General features: G+C 32.0%; 1 protein-coding gene, 1 long non-coding RNA gene and 1 pseudogene across 5 annotated transcripts in view; 2 read left to right on the top strand and 1 right to left on the bottom strand.

Moving 5' to 3' along the window:
• Positions 1-25,684, top strand: part of LOC143193577 (uncharacterized) — a 98,657-nt gene that overhangs the window by 32,059 nt on the left and 40,914 nt on the right. For all 4 annotated transcript variants that reach the window (XM_076399877.1, XM_076399876.1, XM_076399875.1 and 1 more), the window contains exons 2-3: positions 15,401-15,642; positions 20,333-20,472. In XM_076399877.1, the coding sequence (XP_076255992.1) occupies positions 15,520-15,642; positions 20,333-20,472 (263 nt within the window). In that variant the 5' untranslated portion in view covers positions 15,401-15,519. The remainder of the gene's footprint in view (positions 1-15,400; positions 15,643-20,332; positions 20,473-25,684) is intronic.
• Positions 4,759-6,191, bottom strand: LOC143192478 (uncharacterized). Its single transcript, XR_013004783.1, has 6 exons — positions 6,053-6,191; positions 5,900-5,984; positions 5,514-5,848; positions 5,331-5,453; positions 5,047-5,279; positions 4,759-4,955 (listed from the first exon to the last, which is right to left on the bottom strand). It is a non-coding gene; the product is annotated as an uncharacterized LOC143192478 (long non-coding RNA).
• LOC143194501 (uncharacterized) lies at positions 21,434-21,532 on the top strand (annotated as a pseudogene).

Genomic DNA, 25,684 nt, shown 5'->3' with positions numbered 1-25,684 from the left:
CAGTGCAGCACATCTACCATACGTTGGTTACACCAGTTTAATTTTTTTTTTGATGGCATTATGTAGTATTCATCTTTATCGCTAAAAATGTACTTAGAAAGAACCATTGGGTGTTATAGATAACGGCCCAACTTTAGAATTGATCTACATCTGAATAAAGGTATTTAAAGAATAGCGGTAAATTGCCGATATTTGCTGATACAAAGGGCATAAGTATAAACCTTACGAATGTATGTCAAAAAACAAATTGACGGAATTAAAATTAAATACCTAAAGAGTATTTTAATATTATGTGTACTTCGGCGAGTAGGATTAGCTTCATAATTTGTGAAAGTGGACAATATTGATCATCTATGTAATAAAAAAACTTTATTTGGATGATCTGATTTTAATCTAATTGTAATAATAAAGAACTTGGCTTGAAATGAAGAACTAACCAAATGAAGCAACCATTCTAGAAGTAGTAAAAGACAGGCTACAAATTAATGTTGGATGAACAACAATTCAACGAACTAAAGGCTAAAATAGAGCAGATATAAGCTTAGTCGCGAGTTCGAATCCCGTTGTCATATGGACGTAAATTTATATTTATGATTGTTTTTAGGCAAAATTGTAAAATCCAACAAGAAAAAGTTTTAGAGTTAGACCATTAAATAAGCTGGGGAAGATCAGATGTCTTTTGGAATGGTCTCTAAGCTGGTCACTCGCCTATTTGGCAAAAAATAATACTATAAATATGACAAAAAGGAACTATTTCTTGGGAAGTTTATGTAATTTTTTCATGTTATTCTTCGTTTCTTGCAGAATGAAATTGAAAACTGAAAATATAAGAGAGTTTGGTTATAATAGGTAAAATTTTACCATAACAATTTTACTCAACTATCCACCATCACTATATTACTAGCATACCCATTGCCACTGTCCCACTCAGGTATCCTTTAAAATATATTTATCCTTTAAAATATATTAAAATATCTATCCTTTAAAATATATTACTATAATAGTAAATTTCTGTGACCTTTTTTAAAGTTATTAATATCTATTGGTTTATTTTATGGGTAAAGTAAATTAACGATTAAAACTTTATTTAAAATAAAATCTATAGATTAGCCTATTTAGTATTAATAAAAAATTTAATAGAAATAAGATAACTGTTTAAAATCAATATTAACAAGGATAATAAACCAGTACCATAAAAACCGGCCGCCGATTTCTTTCTATCGTAATGGTATAATAGCTCACACCTGTCGTCAAAATTTCTCTGAAACGACACAGATTCTGAAAATGGTTGGTTATAACCATCGGCAAATTCTTTGTCACAACCAGTTGCCTGTAATTTATTCAGATGGGATCGTTTTGGAGGTCAAACGTGTCATATAAAAGAAGCCTATACACTATAGCAGTGTCATTCATTTGATAGAAGAGATATCTTATCTCTCTCTCTCTCTGTCGCTCTCTCTCTCTCTCTCTATATATATATATATATATATATATATATATATATATATATATATTCCTCTGAATAACAGTATATTCACCATGATGATTTTTTAAACGCAAATGATTTCTGTTAATATGTTTCACTTTTGTATTGGATAAGTTAATAATTTTTTTTTATCATTACTCTTCGTGGGTCCACAATCTGCCCTATTGCCAATAATTATTTCTTATGTCTATAGTTAATAATAATCCGATTCATATAAATATACAATAAAGATTTGCTAAATAATTATTGCTAAATCTACGCCCTAGAACCATCCTGTTGGTTCCCTGCCACAACTCCGATTCCAACCGGTAAATTACTCATTTACCTACCAGTTCTTATTCATACATGTACTTATAACTTTTCTTCGTTCGTTTTGCTCCTACGTTCCTTTTATTATAATTTCACTTTTTACTTCTATTATCTTGAGTAACCTGTGTATGCCACATATTAGTATATTATGTACTCCATATTTTATAGTAATATGTACTCTATATATTCTCCATACATGTACTTCTAGTGAAGTCCTTTATATGTTATACTCGGTGCCTTGTAGACAATAATAATACTGTTACAGTAATTTTTGTTATCATTTGTATTGAACATTTCAATATAAAATATTCGTTTATTTACTCTTCCATTAAATATTGTATATATAAACCTAAATTATTTAATAATTTAATGGTATTATTTATACAAGTTGTCTCTAGAAAATAGTTGTATTTGTATTTTTGTAATATTTATGAAAACTGATTGAACAATAAAACTGATAAATCATTTAGTTTTTGTTTTAATTTACGCGGATTTAAAACCGATGGTATTACTGGGTATTAAATCGGATCGGGTATATTTGTAACCAACTTCATGATAAAGACTTCACTTTTCATTATCTGTCATTTCGTCGAAGTGTGAAAAATTTGTTTTTTCACTGAAAATATCTGAATTTTTACTGAGTAAATCGTATTTGCGGAAAAGTTTTTCTTTTCTGTATGAAGCTTATAGCAAACATACTCCATCGATTTCAACATATGTTTACTGGTTTCGACATTTTAAAAATGGAGATTTTGACATCGAAAACAGAGAGCGTTCTGGATAGCCAAAAAAAGACGATGACTTGAAGGCATAAATGGGGAATACTATGGACTAGAATTGATGTATTTGTGCCGAACTGTGCGCGAAAAACGGCCGGAATTCAACCAAGAACAAAACAACATGATTATTCTGCATAACGACGTTCGATGACATGGTGCAAAACGGGAAGAGCTACCACATCCATCGCGTTCTCCAGGCCTTGCTCCTTCTGATTACTACTTGTTCCGACGTATGAATCGTAACCTGTCTGGAATCCTGGAATCCGTAAATTGTCTTAAAAAAGTAGCGACTATAATTTTTCTTAAGCTTTAAATCAAAAAAGTCCTTTAGAATTAATAAATGCATAAATTCAACTTGTATACTTTTCGCACAAGGTCTTGCCGGGGAAATCATTCACCACCTGATTCATCCAGCTGATAGTGCTTGTATTAAAATAAAAGATCAAAAACAAGGTAAACTTGGATTTCGAATACAGTGCTTCTATTATATTCGATTCATTTTTAGTTGGAACCCAATGGTACCAAGAATATGACTTTGCCAACCCGTGCTCAAGCATCATGGTCCATTAGTACATTGTTTAAAACAAATTGTTTCAGTGTTCTAGAATTATCAGATTTATATAGTCCAATCATGTACGTTCAATTTACATATCCTATAATTAGACGGGTTGAAAATATAATGGTTTTTTGCTTCATATTTATTTAAAAACAAATTAATTAATTTTATTAAAATTTGATTTTTAATTGAAATAAAAATATAAAATAAAACAATACTTTTTAATGTATTTACAAGCTTTTAAAGATGTAACCAAAACATAGCTACGGTATAATTGTAAACGTATACTTCCAACGATGTAATGTTTGTTTTTTTTTTCAGTTTTTTGTCCGCGTAATTCTTAAGACAATTTTTTGAGAACATTTTGGTAGAATCTCGTCTGCCAAGTCTGTTTGGCTTTAATTCTCATTTTTATTAAACTGATAACACAAGACTATATAAGTGAAATAAAAACACATGTTTGCATATTATCTGTTTCATAATAACAATCGCTCAACATCGCGCAATATAAACGCTTAATTTTACATTATTTCAGGTAATTGGTCATAACTCTGTTAGGTGCCAAAGAATGTTTACAAATTTCAATTTCACACACTCGGGTATATTATCTCGCAAGTGGCATCTTAACGACCACAAAATCGCATTTGAGACGAGAAAATATCGCATTTGAAATGATTAATTAGAATCTTGCTAAGCCAGAACTGTATAATAGTTATAATCAGTTTGGTTCGTTCCAAGGTTTAACTTTCCCATCGTTCCGCTACAATGGAGTTGCTCTTCCACTTTGAATAAAAAACGAAAAGATGAAAATAACGTAAGAACTCATTTTAAATGAATATTTTAATCGATATAATAAAGCAAATAGGTTCAGACATCTTCATGTATTTTAATTTAAATAGTAAATGAACTGAGTCATTTCAAACCTGTTACATATATATTTCCTTTAGTCAACTATAATTACATATAATAGATTTATATTATTTTATTTTAAAAAGGAAATGGAAGATCTTAATGAAATATGATTTGGTTATAATCAGATAGGACCAGTTTTAATTCAATAGTTTATTGCAAATAAAGCTGTGCGTTTTTGCATTTTCAATTTAATATTGTCATTTTTTTTTTGTTTAAACTTCTTTCGCCATTTCTCATGTGTAATAAAAATTTCGTCGAGAAAGAAACTCACAGGCTTCGAATATATACATTATTCTTCAATTTAGATTATAGAATATACTGTATAATCTATACAAACTAGCTATGAACTCTTATCATCTCAATTTATGACGCCAAGACGTCGCAATTTTCTCGCATTTGACTTTGACATTTTACGCATTTTAGTTTATTTTAGATTTGATGTTTAATAACATTCGAATATAAATAAAATAATGAAACAAAAATGTTGTAATATATAATTTATTTTAAAATTATAGTATATTTAATGCACATATTCAATCATTCGATCATCATCTAACGTATCTCATCTAGTGCAAATATTATCTATTTATTAAACGACAGTTAATTAATTATATTATTTTAGTACTTTAAATGTTAATTATTTTTTATATTTACATTGAACTCTTTTTTAAACCACCTAATGTATCCGCTGAAGACTCAACCCACTTAATAGATAATTGTACATCTAAATAATGTATTTTATTTTCATTAGAGGACATTTTTACATTTTTATGTTTAGTTTTTGTTTTCTTCGTTGTTGCGCTTTCTTGTCAAATCATTCTATCACTGTATTTCCCCTTGGTTTCTTCTATTACTAACTCTGTACGTAAAATTAGATTTAATCACTTCATTTTCTCTAGTGCATTCGCCATATCTGCAAAACAATTAGTACGCATTATTTCCTCGTACATTTTAACCAAATGCTTATATACATTCTGAACAATTAAACACATATCCATGCATACTTCTTCATATGTTTCTTCTTCTGTGTGTCTGTAGTTTTTCCAATCCGAAGGGTGTTATTGTAGACAATTCTTTCCCCATATCTAAACAGTCCTTGCTTCCATATTTTTTTCGACCTGCATGTCTATTTTAGTTATTCTTTTCTACATCCCCCAACAATTCGATTTTTTTGAATATGTAGTGATAAGGAGGAAGATATCACCTTCTATAGCCATATTGTTTGATACATCTATTACTTAATATGTAAATTACAGAAAATACATTTAAACATTTCATTTATATTTACCAAGTAACAATTTAAAATTATTCACTCTCTGGCATCACATCTTTACAACTTATTTATGTTTTGTAAGCCATTCCTTACTTACAGCTCTTGTTGACCACTTTTGGGATTTTTCTTGAATTGTTCCTAGCATGAAGAAAAATATATTTGTAATCAACTGTTAAAAAAATGTATGATATGCAAAACCTCATCAAGCGTTATTCTAACTTTTGTTACTTTTGTGCTTTTTTAGGATGTTGCCAAGAATGGCCTAATGTATAATTTTGAAATATCTATGTCTGTATACAAATTGAAATAACAAATTCTCCTTTATTTTATTATATGCAGTTAAAAAGTGTATTATTTTAAAGGCAATGTCTAGTAGTTGCATTGAACCTCTTCATGGATTATCTTTACAGTATATAAATCCTATGTTTTCTAACACTCATTAACACTAAATGTTCACCGCATCGACTTATATCCTTTAAAGAGCTGCAAATCCCTAAGTTTTCTAAATATATGTTCCATGCTAACAGTTAACCCTGAAATAATTGCATTAAATTATGTATATGTTAAAAAACTATCCACCAAACATCAAGGTTTTTGGTAAATCCAAAATTGTATCGTTTATGTTTTTTTTTGAGAGATTTTAGTCATAATGTCCATACATTAGTGCAGCTGCAATACAATGAAATATTTCAAATAAAAACCATAGCTGCTTAATAGTTAGTAGTATCAACGCTTACCTCTGTAACGCATTTTACTGATAAGAATGGTAACCCATTACATCGTTCTTGTTGCTTGTTGTTTCTGACTGCTTATGTACTTAGCCTCGGCATTTTCAACTACAAATATTAAACAGCAATTTAAAATTTATCATAACAAGCGAAGCGCCAAAACTATTGAATCGCGCAAGCAGATAACAGTATCAACATAAACAATTATTAAACAACCCAACCTAACAGTTAAATTCTAACATTTCTCCACATAACAGAAATTGTTTTTACATTTCGTATTACTAAATATCTAATTATATACAAGGACGCTCAATATATAAGGAGGCTCAGTTATATTTTCGATATGTTATTTTTGTTGTTTCATCTGTATAAACCTGTTGCTGCAGCCCATCAAATACATTGAGAAACTTATGGCGATACTGACTACCATACTTCATAAGGCGCTCTTTATTTCAACGATTTACAGACGGTGATTTTGCTTTTAATTTAAAGAAAGACCAGGAGGACCAAAAAACAATTAACGAAAATCCAGCAAAAACGCCATAAAGAATTTTTCCAAGTGTTTAAAAAGGATGAGAAAGATTCGAAAGAAAAATTGTTAACATACGAATTGACAATAATCGGAATGCATGTAGACGCCTAATAAATACAATTTGAATGGCTAAGAAAATGTTAATAAAATTTGGGTTAGAGGCCTAATCTACTTCTAATAATTTTAATATATTAATAAAACTATTTCGTATCTATTTCTTAAAAACATTTTTAACAAAAAATTTAACCAACTTCAAAAAATAAATAAGAAGCTCAATAAAAATTAAAAAATATTCTAACTTAGATTTTTAACACAAACAAAACATATTAAAATAAAACATGTATCTAATAATCGCTGTAATATATAAACAAAAATAAACAAAAACATTATTTAACCTATCTACTACACGTATATTATATTCTACTATATACAAACAATTTAGATTAATACCTATGTAAACCTTTTTATCTATTTACAATCTTATTTTAACTACTACCAACTGATCACTTTCAACGAACTTTTGTCATTGCCGAACCCAAATTGTATTATTATATTTGTATTGTTTGGGCTTCCTTTAATTTTATTTAGTTTTTACACCGATTATTATGTACATATTTTGTTTTAAAATGTTTGTTTTTGTGTTAAAAATCTAAGTTTGTTTTTTAATATCTAGTGAGTTATTTATTTTTTGAAGTCGGTTCAATGTTCCTGTTAACAACATTTTATTTTCCCTGTTTAGCGTTAAAGATTTACTCAACAAATTATACAGTTGTTTTACTGAGTATTAAAATGGGTAGGCCAAGTAAAGGTGCAGCCCGTTTGAGAAAAAATAGGAATAGAGAAAAAATGACTAAACTTAAGGAGGGCTTCAGGCCCCCGGGTCGGCTACCTAGTCTAGGTGATTTGACAAATGTGAACTAAACAACAAAACGTTATTTTCCCCAACGGGAATCGAACCCGCGACCTCCGTTAGGCAGTTAAACCCTTTAACAATTACACCACAGTAGCAGTAGTGTACAATATTGTATACAATATGTTCTACGACGTTATATATACCATAGTTTGTGCTTAAAAAGCAAACTGAATGGCTTCTGCTGTAAACTGCTTCCGATTTTTCGTCAGATCAGTTCAGTAGTAATATTATACTCAAATATCTGATTCTTATAGATACAAAAATATGTGAAAACATTAAAAGTGCCTTTGAAATTTGAGCGTTTTCCTCGATTTCGCTTCCTTCGCCCACACAGATCCTGATTTGGTTCCAATAGGACCAGCTCGGAAGTGTACTTTTTCGAATAAAAAAATAATTTTTGAAAATTGCCCACAGTTGGAGAATTCGGCGAATTTACATTAAAAAATATACAGTCGAACATAGAATCTCCTCCTTTTTTGAAGTCTTTTAAATATCACTTAGAGTTTGTCTAGGTTCCCTTGTTTAGCCATCACTTTCACGTAATAGGTAAATTGCTAATCGTTTCCATGTCTACTGTCAGCACGTGCGTGTTATGTTAACGGTCTCATTTGTCTGGTAAATCAAGAAGTTTGCATATAGGCGTGTACATACTATACGTTTCAGTCTTAACCCACGGCTAGTTTTATTAATTCGACTATATAGCATTAAATCTGTTATATTGAAATTAAGCTAATTTGTTTTCCACTTATGGGAACCTATTAGTTCTACTTGGGTCGTCCTATATATGACCGCATTCCTCGCCGATATGAAGAATGTAAATGTTTCTTTAATAAAGCCGTTTTACTAGACGCAAAACATTTTACGGAATTTGATTTTTCATAGTAAGAACATTAAATAGAATTAGAAGGAAAAAAGTATTTTGTTAACTAACTTGTATTTTAATTATATAATAATTGATAATTTATTAACATAAAATTACTATAATTATGTTATTTACATATTAAAAATTAATACAGTCCCAATTATTTCTTGGTATGTTATAACACATATATAATGAAGAAACACATTATTACGGTAAATGTTAAAACAATTAGTTTAGCCCACCAAGATTTTTTCGTGAGTCTTACTGTTTGCATTTACAGTATGCAGTTTTTTGGTCAGAGTTAGAGCGATTATAAAAGGTGACCCAAAGGATTTGATTAAATGCGTTATTGACTGACCAATCGGTATACTGTCACAAATTGTGATGCCGGAAGTTAATTTTGATTATGGACCATCTCTTCATCATTTTATTTTGGTACTCTTGCAGTTATTTGTATCTTACTCAGTTTAAGGAAGGGGACGAGGTATGTTTATGTTAAACTGAAAAATGTGACGAATGATATGCGCCGATATAAGGGTTTGGTTCAAATTTGTTTTGCAGCAGTTTGCTGGCAGTTTTGCCTTGTATACGCTTTTTACAAATTACCACTTCCCTCTGTAGAAACGCTTCAATGCAAATTAAAAGTTTTCGGCTTTTTTAAACCCTTCACATTTTATTATTCATTTATTATAGTAACTTTAAGGCCTTGTAAACCATACAAAGATGGCATATTTTTATAGTCTCTATATGATTATGATTGTAATTGGATATAACTATTATTATGAAGTTTCGAATATTGTGATTGATACATTTTGGCTTAGATTGGTTATGGTACACCTATAAACGTTAAAAAATATACAATTTATAATTTAAAATTAAATAAATACATTTAATACTCAAAAATATGATTCAACTAGAATTAAAAGTTACTGAATTTTGATTTAGCTGAAGCATTACATTTAGGGTTATGACAATGTATATAATAATAATATTTAAACTAAAATAATTATGGTATCACTTATAAGAAAAGAAAGAGTTACTATCACTATCCACTTCATTCTTAAAACACCGTATCCTCACTAAAAGATAACGATAACTAAGATAACTAAAGATAAGATCAACACAACCAAAATACATAATATCAACACAACCAACAACTAATGCCAATTACCAAACTTGTTTTTTTTGTCCGGATTGAGGACTATTATTCTGCAGCCAATAAATGCAGCCAATAAATCAATTTAATGTTTAATAAAATGAAATGAGAATTGCGACACGATATATTTTGTTTCCTTATATTTAACATATTTTAATACAAGGCCAATATCTGAAAATTTTATACCTAGAATTTTTCGCCTGATATGGTAGTGAGAATTAATAACAAAGTATGAAAAATTTAACTTTTCTAACAAGTTTTCATAACCAGGTTTCAACAGATGGAATCGGTACCAGTATTTTTTCAAATGTATTTATTGCATTATTGTGTACATATATTTAAAAGGAGCTTGAAAGTATATGCCGAATATTAATTGCTAGATACAAACAAAAATCTATTATTATATTAAAATGTACTCTCTTTAGTTATTATTTTCAAATGAAAAATTAGGTCCAAATTCATTAATTAATTTATTAATTTATTAGAGTTTCTTGATAATTTAAAAATAGAAGCATTTAAAATGATGGTATCATATCCGTCTATAACCAAAGGAAGGTTCCGTCAGTGAAAATTGGGGAAAGTGTAAATATATTTTTTCCGAATGAAGCGTGAAAGTATAAATTGTTACACGTATAATATTAAAAAAGTCAACAGAAAATATATTTGGACCAACAAGTTTAGCAACCATAAAATTAATAAACGCGATATTCTGCAAGTAAAGTAACTGTAATCTTGCACGTCGATCGAAGTACCGTCTGATTTCAACATCGATAACAAATCAATAAACAAGTTTTCAGTAAGGTGTTTATTTGAAACGTAATAAGATGAGCTGTAATTACTGAAAGATGCCCAGAAGATGCATCATAGCTTATTAAAGTGTATTATTATCAACGAAAAACAAGATGATATTACGTTCTTGCTGGAACTAATTCATTTTCAAATCATTATATCTACAAATGATTTCTTAATATCGATTTAGAATAATATTAGTTATAGGGACTTGGAAATAATTATCTATAATATATATCTATAATATTAATATTTATATGGATTTGTGTCAAACCAAGATCTAAACAATTTTTATCATTGGACCTAAGTAATGAACTTCGATAATATAAAAATATTCACATATAGCAGCGAAAGTGACATCCACAAAAAAGACGAAGATCGCGCAATTCCAGATAGATAGATTAGTGTTTGATTTCAGCCTGACTCAGTAAATGACAACAATTTAGAATTAAGTCGCTATAAGAAACAGTTTGTTAGAACAGAGGCCATGAAGCGATAAGAATAACAAAGCAAAGTTAAAAAGCAGCTGCGCCGCTTCAATTCTCGTAGAACACTCCCTACACATCAAAGAAATAAGGATTTGGAATTGGTTCTTCGCAAATTAAAATATGAAAACCTTTGTTGGCAGGTGTGCGGAGATTTGAAAATATATTACACGATGCTCAGACAACAAGCTGGGTTTACGAAATTTCCCTGCTTGAAGCTGAACAGACCGCGCAAATCACTGTATATTCAAGTTCATTAAGAACGTCATCCTAGAAACCTTGGTACCTCCACATAAAGTTTTTTGAACACCACTGCCCATAAAGTTTGAATTGATGAAGTATGTACTTGTATGATCACTTCCCAAGGATTGAGATTGCTTCAAATACACAGTTTTAAAGTTTCCAGGCTTCAACCGCTTTTCTCCTCTATACAGGTTTTCGTCGGGATAGACATTAGACGACCCAAAATTATCACGATCGTAATAGATCCTCAAAAAGAGACGATTACTTTTAAGGAGGTCACAGTCAATCATAAAGACCCAACTATAAACAAAGCATCAAGAAAATGTCAAAAACATTTCTTGATTATTTTCTGAACAATTTGGAAGAGGTGAGTGAAAAAAGAAACAAGAGAAAAAAATACCAAGGAAAATATAGAGTCTTAATGATATCACTATTGTTGGAAATATGGCGAGACCTTCCAGATTCTTCTTACGAGCGAAAATGTACAAAGAGGACTCACTCGCACAAAGAAAAAGTTTCAGGGTGTGATAGTTAACGTATACTATGTTTGAAAGTAAAACAGTATTCTAATATTGTTCAAGTATTATTCTCTTTTACTTTAATGTCATAACTGCTTTAAAATAGTTGCCCAAACTGTAAAAGAGCGTCTTATACATAGATAGAATAATAAAGAGTCTTATGATAAAAAAATCCTTGTATCAAGAACACCCAAAACTATATAGATACAAAACTTAAACCGCTCTTAAATTTTTTGTACTCTTGTGTAATGGGGTACTAAAAAACGCTAAAGAAGAGTTTCAGGTATATGGATAAAATGAAATGGGACAAATCATAGTGGAAACCCGTAAAATGGCTCTATATCTCGAAACAAATGTTAACAAATGGCTTATAGTGGAACATCTTATAGTGATGCAGACAAAGAACCAACTCAAATTTTATTCAGAGGGCGTCTAACTATATGTTTGATTAAATATGGATATAAACAGTTTTCAACTTTCTAAAAAGGCTGTAATATATTTGAAATGTAGACCATTGGTCTATAGCTCTGGTGCTTTTTAAAGCTCTGAGCTGGTCTTACGTAAGTCTCGGGAACGGTTCACGGACGGGTCTCCGAGAGCCTGTTCTGCACCGTCGCGACGCTATTGCACACTTCATTCGCTAATTCCCTATCGTATTTCCTCACTGATCTCTAACTGGCCGCTTTATTGCGCGCCAGCATTCGACTCTTCTTGGCTGCCATGCTGTGTATAACTTTCCTCATAGTCAATCACCGTATCGGACCATGCGTTGATCTTTGTAACGGTTTCCTTGTTGACTATTCCCTCTGCATTCCTTAACTGGTAGTTCCCGTCGGCTGTCCTATGCCTGTTTCGGGCCTATACCCTTTTCCCAATTTCGCATGTCTCCAATATATGCGTAGTGTCTTCTGGACCTGTGCGACACTCGCAGAGTCCATCGGTCTCCTTTAATTTAAATCTGTGCAGGTAGGTTTGCATATTTCCGTGGCCTGTCATCAATTGCACAGCCTTCCTGCTCAGTCCTGTGTTTCCTCTCCCTGATGGTTCTGGTGCTGATCTATCCTTGCTTTTTCAGTCCTATTTCTTCCTTTGCAGTGGCTTCTCTCGCGAGTCTGTCCGCGGTTATCATTTCCTTCGTTGTCGGCTGTAATATAGTAATACATTATGTAAATAATTACTTAGTTTTCCAAATAACAAAGTATTGTTTCTAATGAAATATATCTTCTAACATTGTATAAACTGTTCCAAACACGAACTCGTTGTTTTAAGTTGTAAACTGGGTTTGTTCATTATTGTTCACCGCAGGCAATTGTGACACCCATTGGGCCGACAACTTTATCATCGTAAACTTATCATGTAAAATATTAATTGCCGCTCCTACAGACGCACCTATGCTTTGCTACTTTGCATATTTTTGTTCGACAACCAGTGAAAAATATGTTATAGACTTTTTATAACTAATATCTAGCTGTTGAAATGGACAGCGCGGTGAATTAAAATTTCACTATATGTTATTTCCATAAAATAACTCAAATTGTAATAGACTGATTTTATAACTTACTTTACTTCCTCTTAAGTACTATCATTCTCCAAACACAGATAATCATTAAAACTCGCTTATCATAAAAATTACATCTTATAAATACAATAATTCATACATACTTATTCTGAAATTTGGCAATACCTAATAATCATTTAATAAAACTCACTGCTTCATGTGCTGAGAAATCATGCTGAGATATATGTTAGTGCTTATAGAAATATAGCTATTGGGGTTTGAGGTTCTTGATGTTGTTGTGGACCTCACAGATGTCCAAATGTCACTTAAAGTGAAACAAAATTATTTAATAATTATACAGCAATAATATTATATAAATATGTATTACAATTTGTGTTACTTACTACAGGAAAATGTAATTGTACTGAACTATGTTTTTTATTTCATCTTACTATATTATAATTATTATATCTAATACGCTTAGTATACAATACGCAATATTAATTTACGAATTAGTGTATTATCATTGTTCTGTTGTACTTGTATTAAAACACAAACAAGACGAGTGTGGAATAGATACATCGGTCTATATTTCCCGAATTGATATTAAATTGGACTACTTAAACTAAAGTTGAAGGTAATACTTAAGTTCGTTAAGTTTGGTTATTTATTTCTTTATTTATTATTTTAAAAAGGCCGTCAGTCTCTAGAGCTATTTAGGGTCGAGTTACAATGTATTTTTAAATAAAGTATACAAAAGTAACAATTACATTCAAAAATAATATACTATACAAATTAGAATAAGAAGAATTACAAAAGGTGTATCAATCTAGCGGCCGTAAAAAGTTGAAAAGCATATCCAAATGCTTGGGTTGGACCAGTTGTTTTAATGACCTTGGCATTCCGAGCTGCCGTCTCAGTACCTCACACTTTTCACACTCGAGAAGGATGTGCCTGACATTCTGTTGTGTTTGGCATTTGTTACATTATGGGGGGTCTCTTCCTTTTAACAGATGCTCATGCGTTAGTCTGCTATGCCCTATTCCCAGCCGAGAAAGGATGCTCAATTGGAACTTGTTGAAATTGTTAACGTTAGGAGATTGGTGAGAAAACCCCTTGATTTCCCAAAACTTGTTATTTTCCATAAGGAGATCCCAATTTAGTTTATCCAATATTTTGTATATAGTTTTTATATGTGTTTTAGCGTCTTCCTTACTGAATAGAATGTATAGAATATTATTTGGAATGAATAGAATCTTCCTTTCTGTTTGCCAGATAGTCGGCCCTTTCGTTACCGGGAATTTAGATAATTTATTCTTACTCTCCTCTTCTCCAATGTTGTATGTAGCTCTCTGATAGCTATAACTAGAGGGTGGACTGTCTTTACTGAAATCAGACTGTCTAAAGAACTCAGTGAGTCTGACACCACAAGTATTGATGGGCCCACCGACCATCCAGTGCAGATAGGGGCTTATAAATGGCCAAAATCTCCGCGGAAAAAATGCTAGTAATTGTGGGAAGCCAAAAGTACTCCTCGAACAGTCCCGGAGTGTATGCGGCACCAACGAAATATCGCCGTTTAGAACCATCCGTATAAACGGGGAAATGATTTGGGTAATTCTCCTCAAATGTCTGGGCGAAGGGCTCTTTTACTATGGAGAAGCTAATATATTCTTTCTTTAGTACCTTCATGGATAGGTCTATAGATATATTGGAGTACTGCCAGGCTGGAATTGTCGCAGTCCTGTTGACTGTAGCAGGTATTGTTCTCAATCGATTGCAAATTCCACGAAATACTGATGACGGACCTATACGATTTCTTATTGTAGTGTTGTTGTCTAGCTTGTTAGAGAAGAAGTAGTCGAACTGACTCAGGTCTGGATGAAATCTGAGGGACCTTGCATAGTTCATGAGAAGGAGCTCTCATCGTGATCCAAGTGATGAAATTTCTGCCGCACATTGAAGGAGCCTCTACTTTAGAAATTAATTTTTGTAGGAGACATAAAATATATTTAATAGCAGCATATCAACAATACTTTAATAATAGCGAACTACATGTGTATACATAACTACAATTTACTCCTCTATGTATCCCTCCTTTGTAGATCAAGTAAAGAAATGGTCTTAAGTAAAATCTTTATTTACCAAGCTATGGTACCTTCCGGTTTTTTTATATGGTTCGCGAGTATGTGCTAATAACATAACAAGAAAAGTGAATGAAATCGTTTCATTTATTTATAATAGCTAAAATCAATTTTATTCATAACAAAATGATTGAATATTCCTTGTTTTCTGAAAATGTGTAAAAACATCAAACTAATACATTGATTTTTATTTATACCGTTTCTCTTTTTTTTTCAGAAAAATCAACATGCCTGTTCTTCAACGGCCACGTCTTGAAATCGCCATAAGCAGTTGAAGGAATTTAAGCGATCTGTTGAAAAGTCCATTTTCAGACTTGTTATAGCATAAAATCCAAAATGACGGAATCCACGCCAATCTGCAGGTGTCGTGTACTTTATTTGGGTTCTAGTGTGCCTCAACAAACAAAAGATGGCCTTCAAGGAATCCAAGAACCTCTGCAAGAATTATATCCCGATCAGGTAAATTTTAATTGTGCGATTGACGTATTCTCGAAACAACCATCACCGTTATCTAAACAGGAAAGATTTTTTAAGCAATGGTTAAAATGTTTTTATAAAAGAATTTTTTTTTTATAAAAACATTATTTTTATAGAAGAATTTTATTACGTCGGGGTTTCCTTGAAATGTTGAATGGGGCAAGATATACAGGTTATTTTTTCGAATTGGTCAATGTTTTTGAATTGACCTTGTCATAAATTGTTTAATTGTTTTGGGCCATCTAAGGTTATTTAATTATTGGGTCAGTGATGCATTTTAAACGCACGTAGCATTTTGGGTTACATGTATTCAAATTACCAATAAGTATCAATTACTCGACCAATATATTTTAGTATACATTGCTAATAACACATGAAATTTTATTCTAAAATAATGAATAACCCATTATTTATAGAAGTAAAAATATATATTATAATTATAATATAAGCAACTGTTTAGGATAGGAAGCAAATCTCAATTAATTTATCTATTATAATAAATGGCAAAATAATTATAATAAAAATAATTTATAACAATTAATATTTGTAATAATACTAAACTAGTGAATATTAATAATAGGCACTTTATAAATAATATAAAAATGTAAAATGTTAAGTAAGAGATGTGTGTACAAAGGCTAGAAATTATTATTGTTATTCCACATACCAACATATTTCTCTCCTTGGGAATGATGAAACATGAAAAACAAGCATTTAATAATTTCAGTAATAACATTAAGTGGATAAACGGCAGCGTACTACTAAAGGTCTCTTAGGCTTTACTTATTCCTATGGCAGACAATATGAATATACTTTACCAATGACTTCCATGTATGTTTCCACGTTATTCCATCTATGAGCGTACAAATTTGATTATATTTTTTTAAGAATCTGGCTAATTTAGGTATTTCCAAGGGATGCATATCAAAAGCTTACCAAATTCTAGGTGAATATGTTGCAATTAACGAAGTTGGAATATCTCTCAGAATAATTGCAGAATACATTAAACGTCTTATTATATTAATTATTTTCCAAATATAACCAAAATTATTGAGAAAAAATATTGCTTCGTTTAACAATAATCCAAATTTACCATGATGCTATATTTCCTTTTATTTAGACGAAAAGAACAGGTTTAAATGAAATCACAGGAACACATAATGACAGATACCTTCAGGTTAGGTCATACTATCACCTATTCTGAAAATTATCCTGGACACTTCATATTATCATCGTTTACATGCAATTTAACTGAACCAGATTCCTTAAAGGATAAACCTCTGGCGTGTTTTTCTTTAAAATTGATACAGCTATAGTTAATATAGAATATAGTTAAAAATATCCTTTAAAAGGGCATAACTTGCTATAATAAGCTAATATAAAATTTAAATATTACTAAAAAGCAAACGAAAGAAGTTATTTCTACATTTCTTCAAGAAATATTAGATTGCATTAGAAATGTAGTAAAAAAAAAATTAAATAACAATTATATTCACACCAAAGAGGAGGTTGTCCCAGACGCATCCAAACTCCAAAGCTAAAGTCGCAACTGTACATAGGAAAAAATGGGAGGAAGTACACCATGATGAGTATATAATATGAAAGTGTGAGGTATTGGTGTGTCGTTCACTAAGTTTGGTCTGAAGACTAGATTGATACTGGCACCTAATTAATCTCAAAAGGCAATGTCTATAAGGCAAACCTTGTCAGGCTTGATTTAGTTATCGAATCATGAATATGCAGGGTAATTTTAATCACTAAACCGTGGCAAACACACGCTTAATAGTATAACTTTATTAAGAGAGTTCCTGTATCGGAGTTCTTGCACTGAAAATGCAACAATTGCGAAATATTTTTCTGTTTTAAGTCTGGAACAAATCTGAAAGACAGTGACTCACAATAATCCAAACATCTTGGAAATAGTGGCAAATTTGTATTTATCAGGGAGGATCTAGGAAATTAAGATTCAATATATGCACTGGATGAGCTTAATTTTAAGGAAGACTACAAAAACATCTTAAGCTATTAAAACTATAAAAAGAATTGTTTTAATATCAGATACGAGTTATTAAATCCATATGTTTTTAGTTAGCCCTAACCTTCAAAAGATGCGTCTATGAATTTGACAGCTGTCGGATCATTAGTTTGTGAATAATAGCATTATGAGTGAAGCAATTTTTGATATTGTGAAAACATTTATAAAAAGGAATTTAGCGTGTTGCTAAAATATTGCTTTTTGAAGGAAAAAATACAGTTGAAGCAAAAACTTGGCTTAATGCCGAGTTTCCGGACACTGTCTCAGGAAAATCAACCATCCAGGATTGGTATGCTAAGTTTAGACGTGGTGAAATGAGCACCGTAGACGGTGAACGCAATGGACGCCCGAAAGAAGTTGTTACCGACGAAAACATTAAAAAAATCTACAAAATGATTTTGTATGCCCGTAAATTGAAACTGAAAGAAATAGCAGACACTCTAAAGATATCAAATGAACGTGTACATCATATCATTCACTAATATTTGGGTATGAGAAAGCTCTGTGCCAAGTGGGTGCCGCACGAGCTCACTTTTGGCCAAAAACAACGACGAGTTGATGATTCGGAGTAGTGTTTGAAGATCAATCAAGCGTAATAAACTAGAGTTTTTACGTTGATATGTGACAATGGATGAAGCTTGGTTCTATCACTTCACCTCGAAGTCCAATCGACAGTCATCCGAGTGGACTGCACACAATATATCCACTCCAAAGCGTGGGAAAACGCAACAGTCAGCTAGCAAGGTTATGGCGTCTGTACTTTATGACGCGCATGAAATAATTTTCATTGACTACCTTGAAAAAGGAACGACCATCAACAGCGACTGCTACATGGCGTTATTTGACCGTTTGAAAGACGAAATTGCCGAAAACGGCTGCATTTGAAGAAAAAGAAAGTTCTGCTTCACAAGACAATGCCCCGTGTCAAAAATCTATGAATTGGGCTTCGAATTGCTTCCTTATCCACCGTATTCTCCAGATCTGGCCCCGGCCACTATTTCCTGCTCTCAGATCTCAAAAGAATACTTGCTGGGAAGAAATTTTCGTCGAATGAAGAGGTGATCGTCGAAACTGAGGTCTATTTTGAAGCAAAGGACAAATCGTACTACAAAAATGGTGTCGAAAAGTTGGAGGGTCGCTATAATCAGTGTATCACCCTTGAAGGGAATTACGTTGAATAAAAAAAAATTTGCCAATAAAATATGTTTTACTATGATAGGCCGGGAACATTTCAATTGACCTGTTCTATATAATATATATATATGATAATAATATATTTAAATTAACTATTTGCTCGTACTTGCACAACATATGTTTTATTGTATGTTCTGTATAATTAGAAACATATCGATGTACTCTACAGCAATCCGCACTTATTTGGTTAAACACACATTTTAGTTTTTATCTTGAGACTTTATTTCAAATTTGCCAGATCTTTATTATACTGTTATAACATTAACTATTACAATAATCAAATATTTAAGATAAATGGTTTTAAATTTATTGAGTTTGTACGATCAAATCACTCAATCAATGTTAATAAAATACGTATGCCCAAATCCAGCTATTCCCAATTACCTAGTTCTAATGTTAGTGAAATCTGCATGAACTGATTCCCGTATCCCCACTTCGTTTCCTTCCTTTGAATCTTTAGTTGCAGGTCCCGCCGTTGGTTCACTGAGAGCTGAATAGCATGAAGCAACTTCTTTGCCCACTTTAACAAATTCGGCCTCGCATTGTCTGCTCGAAAGCACGTTTGATTTCAATCCTATAGGGGTGTTGGCCACCGAAAAAAAAAATCAATTTTTCGATATTTGTAAAAAAATATCGTTATATCGATATATCAGAGAAAAAAATATCGATAAATGGCTAAAACAATATTGATATATAGGCTAAAAATTTCGATATTTTTTTCAGAAAATATCGATATATCGATATTGTTTCTGTATCACTACTATCCTGCATTAATCATTATCGCGCAATACGAATTCAAAATATAAAATATATCAATGAACACCCTGTATAACAAAACAAATAGAAAACAGTTGACTTAACTGTTAACATCATTTTTCATAAAGGAAAAGGCTAGAACTAGAACAGATAACTAATAGGTCCAATTTTTAAGACCTATAACTTTTCAGCCTAATTTTTAAAACCCAAGAGAAGATTAATCTAAAAAAAGTTACTATTTTATGGTAATTTGTTATATTTTTTACCCTCTGTGATTCCACAATCTTATGTCTGTATTATAAATTTGATATATTAAATTTCAAAATTAAATGTGTAAGTTTACTTCTGACTATTACATAAAAATACATTTTGTTTTTTAAACCCGATTATAAAATAATTGATGAAAACGTTACTTTAGAAACTCGTAATTACATTCATAAACAAAACAACATTAATAAAAAAAAAACACAATGGTTAATTTTGATTGATGTAAATAATAAAACCTTTGATTCGTGTATTATTACGCCATCATGTTATTACATCCTATATTTCCTATATCATTTTTAAAAATAAACCTTACTAAAATGTCGACCTTGAAATACAAATTTCTCAAATTACGTTAGAGTAATTCTTATACTTTAATTATTAAATTTTACTGTACTAATGTTATTCGTATTATTATTTCAGGGAGCCACTGGTGCCAAAGGAATTGACAGTTGGTTAAGCGTATGGTCAAATGGTATTCTGTTAGAAAATGTTGACGAAAACCATAAGAAAATTACACGATTTTTCCCTATAGAAAGTTTGCATTATTGTGCAGCTGTAAGGTAAGTCTCCTTCCTAAGTTAATTAGTTTTATTGTATATAATATTAACAGTAACAAAACTGTGGTATGCTAAAAAACAAACATTAATTATATTATAAAGGAGATTGATTATATATTAGTTTGTCATGTATAATTAAAAAGCTCTTATGATTTTTGACAAGAATATTTAAATTTTTATGAAAGTATTTAAAATAGCAATATTGCTCGTGTAGATAGGTGCGACCAAGTGTGACTCTAGCTTTAACAGTTCACTATTTACAATAATCTATTCTTTGTCCAACCTTTCAAAATTTTAGGTTATTTTTTGTTGATGGTTTATTTATTTTTATAATAAAAGTTCAACGTTTTAGTTTTACTGAGTCACACTTTGATAATATGTTGAAATTAATATTTTATAATATAAATAAATGTTTAAACTCAAGATACGAGCAATAATGGTGCTAATTATATAATATTGTAATTTACCAATCATTTTTGCCACAACTGCTCAAAATGTTTAACCTAAACTTACATTTATACTTACCAAATAGTAATCGAATGTATAATTTATAAATAGTGCCACAGCTAAAATAATAACAATTATAATATATTGCCAACGTGTTTAGTGCAGCAGTCAAGGCAACCGAATAATCCTATTACTGTTAAGATAATCGAGGGCTCGAGTCTTGCTAGGGCATGGTCGTAAATTTATTGTTTGTTATTGTTTATGATTCTCATTGTCTAAAATACAAGACTCCAAAAGCCGACAAATGAAAATAATGTCAGTCGCGCCAGTTACCAGGCTGGGTAAGACCGGATATCATATTGAATGTTTTTCAAATTGATCACTTTTCCAAACTTAATGCTGAGGACAGTGATTAAGAGTTTACGTCAAGTAGTAGATCCAGCCCAGATAAACCCTAATCTTTATAAAGAAAAATCGAAAATATAACATAAAACATTTATAATCTCTTTTTTTTTTGTTATAATTTAATATAACTTACATTGGAACGATACAGAGAAGATTAGCATGGCCCCTGCGCAAGGATGACACGCAAAATCGTGAAGCGTTCCACATTTTTATAGATCGTTGATTGAAACCATCCAATCACAAAAAATATAGACACAATCGTAAAAGAATTCACTGATTCCATTATCAATGCAGCCATAAGATCTACTCCTATTAACACTACAAAATCAAACAAATTACCGGTACCATGGTGGAATAAAGACTGCGCTAGGGTAATAAAGGATAGTAAAAGGGCCGTTAATGAATTCAAACTAAACCCAACATCCGAACTCTTTCAAAATTACAAAAGATTAAAGGCAATTGCGAGAAAAACTATTCGGCAAGCCAAATTAAGCTCTTGGAGAAAATTTACAAGTAGTCTTACCCCCAAACTTCATCACATACTATATGGAAGAAAGTATGCATACTAAAAGGCACCTCGCAATCTAAAATACCAGTAATGGTTGATGGAGGTCGACGTATTGAAGACCCCTGTGAAATGACTGAAATATTTGCAGCACACTATCATTCCATATTAAACAAATATAAGGAGGAAAAGATGAACAGCAATTATGGGGTAAGCAAAAATGCACACGATTTTTTGAATATTCCATTCACAATTGAAGAGCTTAATAAGGCCATGAGTGAGGGCAGAAACACATCTTCCGGACTAGATAACGTTTGCTTCCCATCAAAAACCTAACTCAATCGCAACACTTCCATTTGCTTAATATCTACAATGAAGTTTGAATGAGGGGATATTTGTCTTTGTCGTGGAAGCAGTCCCTATTAGTCCCTATATATAAGCCAGGTAAATTACAGCATTCAGTATCCCGCTACAGGCCTATCGCGTTAACCAGTCACCTATGTAAAGTATTTGAGCGTATGGTGTGTCATAGGTTGATATATGTGATTGAAAAGCATAGACTACTAAATAGTCGTCAGAAGGGCTTCATTAGAGGATACTCTACACTTGATTACTTGATCGGGTTTCAGGAGGACCTTTGTGAGGCCTAATACGGGACAACATCTGACTGCAGTCTTTCTTGACTTGAAAAGGTCTTTGACTACATTAACATCGATAGCATCCTGAAACAACTATCTAAGTGGAAAATAGGGGGCTGAATGTTCGACTTCATTGCATTTTTCTTGACTAACAGAAGCTTCCGGGTCAAGGCTATTGAAGTAATATCTACAACATATCACCAAACCAACGGTGTACCTCAGGGCTCCTGTATTAGCCCATTACTATTCATAATTGCTATGAACTCCATAACAAAGTCATTCCCACTTATATCAACGCCCGAATCTATGCAGATGATGTGGTTATCTACCACAAACATACTAACCATAAGTACAGCCAATCCCTATTACAGAATTGCCTTTATGAACTGCCTGCGTGGGCCGGACGGAATGGGTTGAAGTTCTCAACAGAGAAGACCGTGAGTGTTCACTTTTGTAGACGGAGGAACTGTTTACGAATAGCAACATTAGTGATGGAGGGTAAGAACCTAATAAACAAACCAGAACACAAATTCCTTGGCTTGCTGTTCGACCACAAGCTCAACTGGCTCCCACACATAAATTATATCAAGAATATATGTTTGGCAGACTTAGGTCTACTGAAGACCCTTTCCAACATCACTTGGGGAGCACACAGAACATCGTTGAGCAATATATATCAAGCGCTGATAAGAAGCAAATTGGATTATGGAAGCCAGTGTTATATTACCGCGCCACCTTCATACGTGAAGAAATTGGATCCCATACAAAACGCCGCTATTAGAATCATATTGGGAGCATTTCGCACTAGTCCGGTCGAAAGTTTGCAGTGCGAGGCACATATTTCATCACTCGAGTCACGGCGAGAGCTCCTACTACTAAACTATGCAAGCTCCCTCAAATTCCGTCCAGAGTTGGACTAGCTCAATACCTTTCTCCTACCTAAGACAAACTGGACCAATATAAGGAAGAGGCACTTAAGCCCCTCATTAATCTTCTAGAGGATGTGTAAACGATTAATGATTGTGATCCCAGATGTAAAATGCAGAATCACTAATACCACCATGGCAGTTCTCAAGAATACACATAAATCTCTCTATGAATTCCTTTTTTTCTATGAATTCCTCTCTGAATAAGGAAACAAATAGTTCTTCTACAATAAAAAGCTTCTTTAGACAGATAATCGAAGAGAACTATTTAAATCATTTTATCATCTACACGGATGGTTCAAAACGTGAGAAATTTGTGGGTGCTGCTTATACGTCTAGTCTACTCTAGAGACACTTTTGGCATCCATCATTTACTAGCATTTTCACTACGGAGCTGCTGGCTATATATATGGCCCTATCTGCCTTGGAAGAATCACAGATTAGCGAATCCATACTAGTAGTATCGGATTCCATAAGTTCCCTAGAGGATTTAAGATCGACATGGACAGTCCACCCTCTGGTCACATACATCAGAGAGATACAGACAAAGTTAGAATTTAAGAGTGTAAGAATAACATACCTCTGGGTCCCCCCACATAAAGGAATATCTGGAAATGAAAGGGCCGACCATCTGGCAAGTAGGGAAGAGTTAAGATCAAGTTAAACGAACTGTTTAGCAAAAAAGATGTCGAAGTCTATATGAAGGGCCTAAATAGGCAACTGACCCAATTAGAATGATACCTTCTCATAAAAAACAATAAATTATGGGAAGTCAAGAGGATCTTTTATCAATCTCTACACCATAATAACATGAGTAGATGCAAGTCAAGCGTCCTTGCACGACTGCCAATGGGGCACTGTAAACTGACACATGAATATTTGTTGAAGGGACAGAGCCCGCCCTTATGTGGTTTGTGTCAGATTCAACTTAGCGTCAGACACACCCTACTGGGCTTCCAAAAATATGTTGATTTTAGGAGACAACTTGAGATGCCGACAACACTGGAACAATTGGTCCAACCTCAGCAACCTGAATCTGCTGATTGACTGTCTAAAGACCATAGACCTACTTCAACAATTATAACATACATCTATTATTGTATAATTGAAAACTTTTATTGTATATATTCTACCGTTTATAATCTACTGTGTAGTATTTTAAGATGTTGATCAAGAGGCTGACGTTTATATAAATAAATAAATAAAATAAATAAATTTAACTTACCATATAGTTGGCACTGGATAAAAATAAAGCTAGGTTAGCAACACAGGCTTTTAATTTAAATTAACATTTAGGATTTTATTCAAAGGGAGGATTCAATTAGGATTCAAAATTAAATATAGCTGTCTATATTTTATCTGTAGCTCGGCTAATTTCTTCTAAATATAGTTCTTCCATTTCAATTTGAACTCAATTATCATAGCTAAATATTCGGCGTTATTATATGGTACAATTGTGCCATTTAAGTTGAAGACCGATGTATTGTTGGAGTATTATTTTTTTGACGAAGTTTATGGAAACAGATTTGAGCCTGTCTAGTTTTATATGCTAAAGCTTGGTTCGGTCTAGTACCATTTTATTGCTAACTGCTTTAAGTTCCTTTATAGGTGTTTCTTGTCCAATGCTAACAGTCTTATATCATCTGTAAATAGCTATCTAAATTACTTTCAGTTTAGGTATATTACTGGTACAGAGCATATAGAAGATAGGTCGAAGGATGCTACCTTGGGGAACTCCTGCTTTATTTACTTCAATTCAAAATATTTATTATCATATTCACTTTTCTGTATAATTGTGAATATATAGGGTATTAATATCTCCACCTATAGCTTTGGAAATGTTTTACTAACTTTATCATATACATGTATACTTACTTACTTTTTATTAATCAATCATTATTAATCAAGCTTACATGCCAAAGTTTGTCCAAAGGTTTGTATTGCGCTAAGAATAACTACTCAGCATATTTTTGGTTGTTCCAAAGAACGTCTAATGATGTACGCTATTCTATGGACCAAATCGATCGACGAGTGTTTTTGTTTGAATTCCAAGTGACAGTCACGAATTAGCTTGTTCTGATTTATTATTTAAAATTTTTACATTGTTTATACCCCATTTTCTAGTACCTCATGGGATATAGTGTATGTTGCATTAAACAGTGTTTGTAATTTATATTAATATACTGGATAATAAGAATAACATAGCAAATATATGGCAGTATTTTGAAATATTGACATTGCCAGTTTGATTTCCGATGAGTTAAATATTATTAGTGAAATTTCGTCTACATTGT

Source organism: Rhynchophorus ferrugineus, unplaced genomic scaffold (genome assembly GCF_030347505.1).
Source record: "Rhynchophorus ferrugineus isolate W39M unplaced genomic scaffold, kcgeb_rfMv2 rfM3, whole genome shotgun sequence".
Taxonomy (NCBI): Eukaryota; Metazoa; Arthropoda; class Insecta; order Coleoptera; family Curculionidae; genus Rhynchophorus; species Rhynchophorus ferrugineus.
This window is presented reverse-complemented; position numbering and strand designations above follow the sequence as displayed.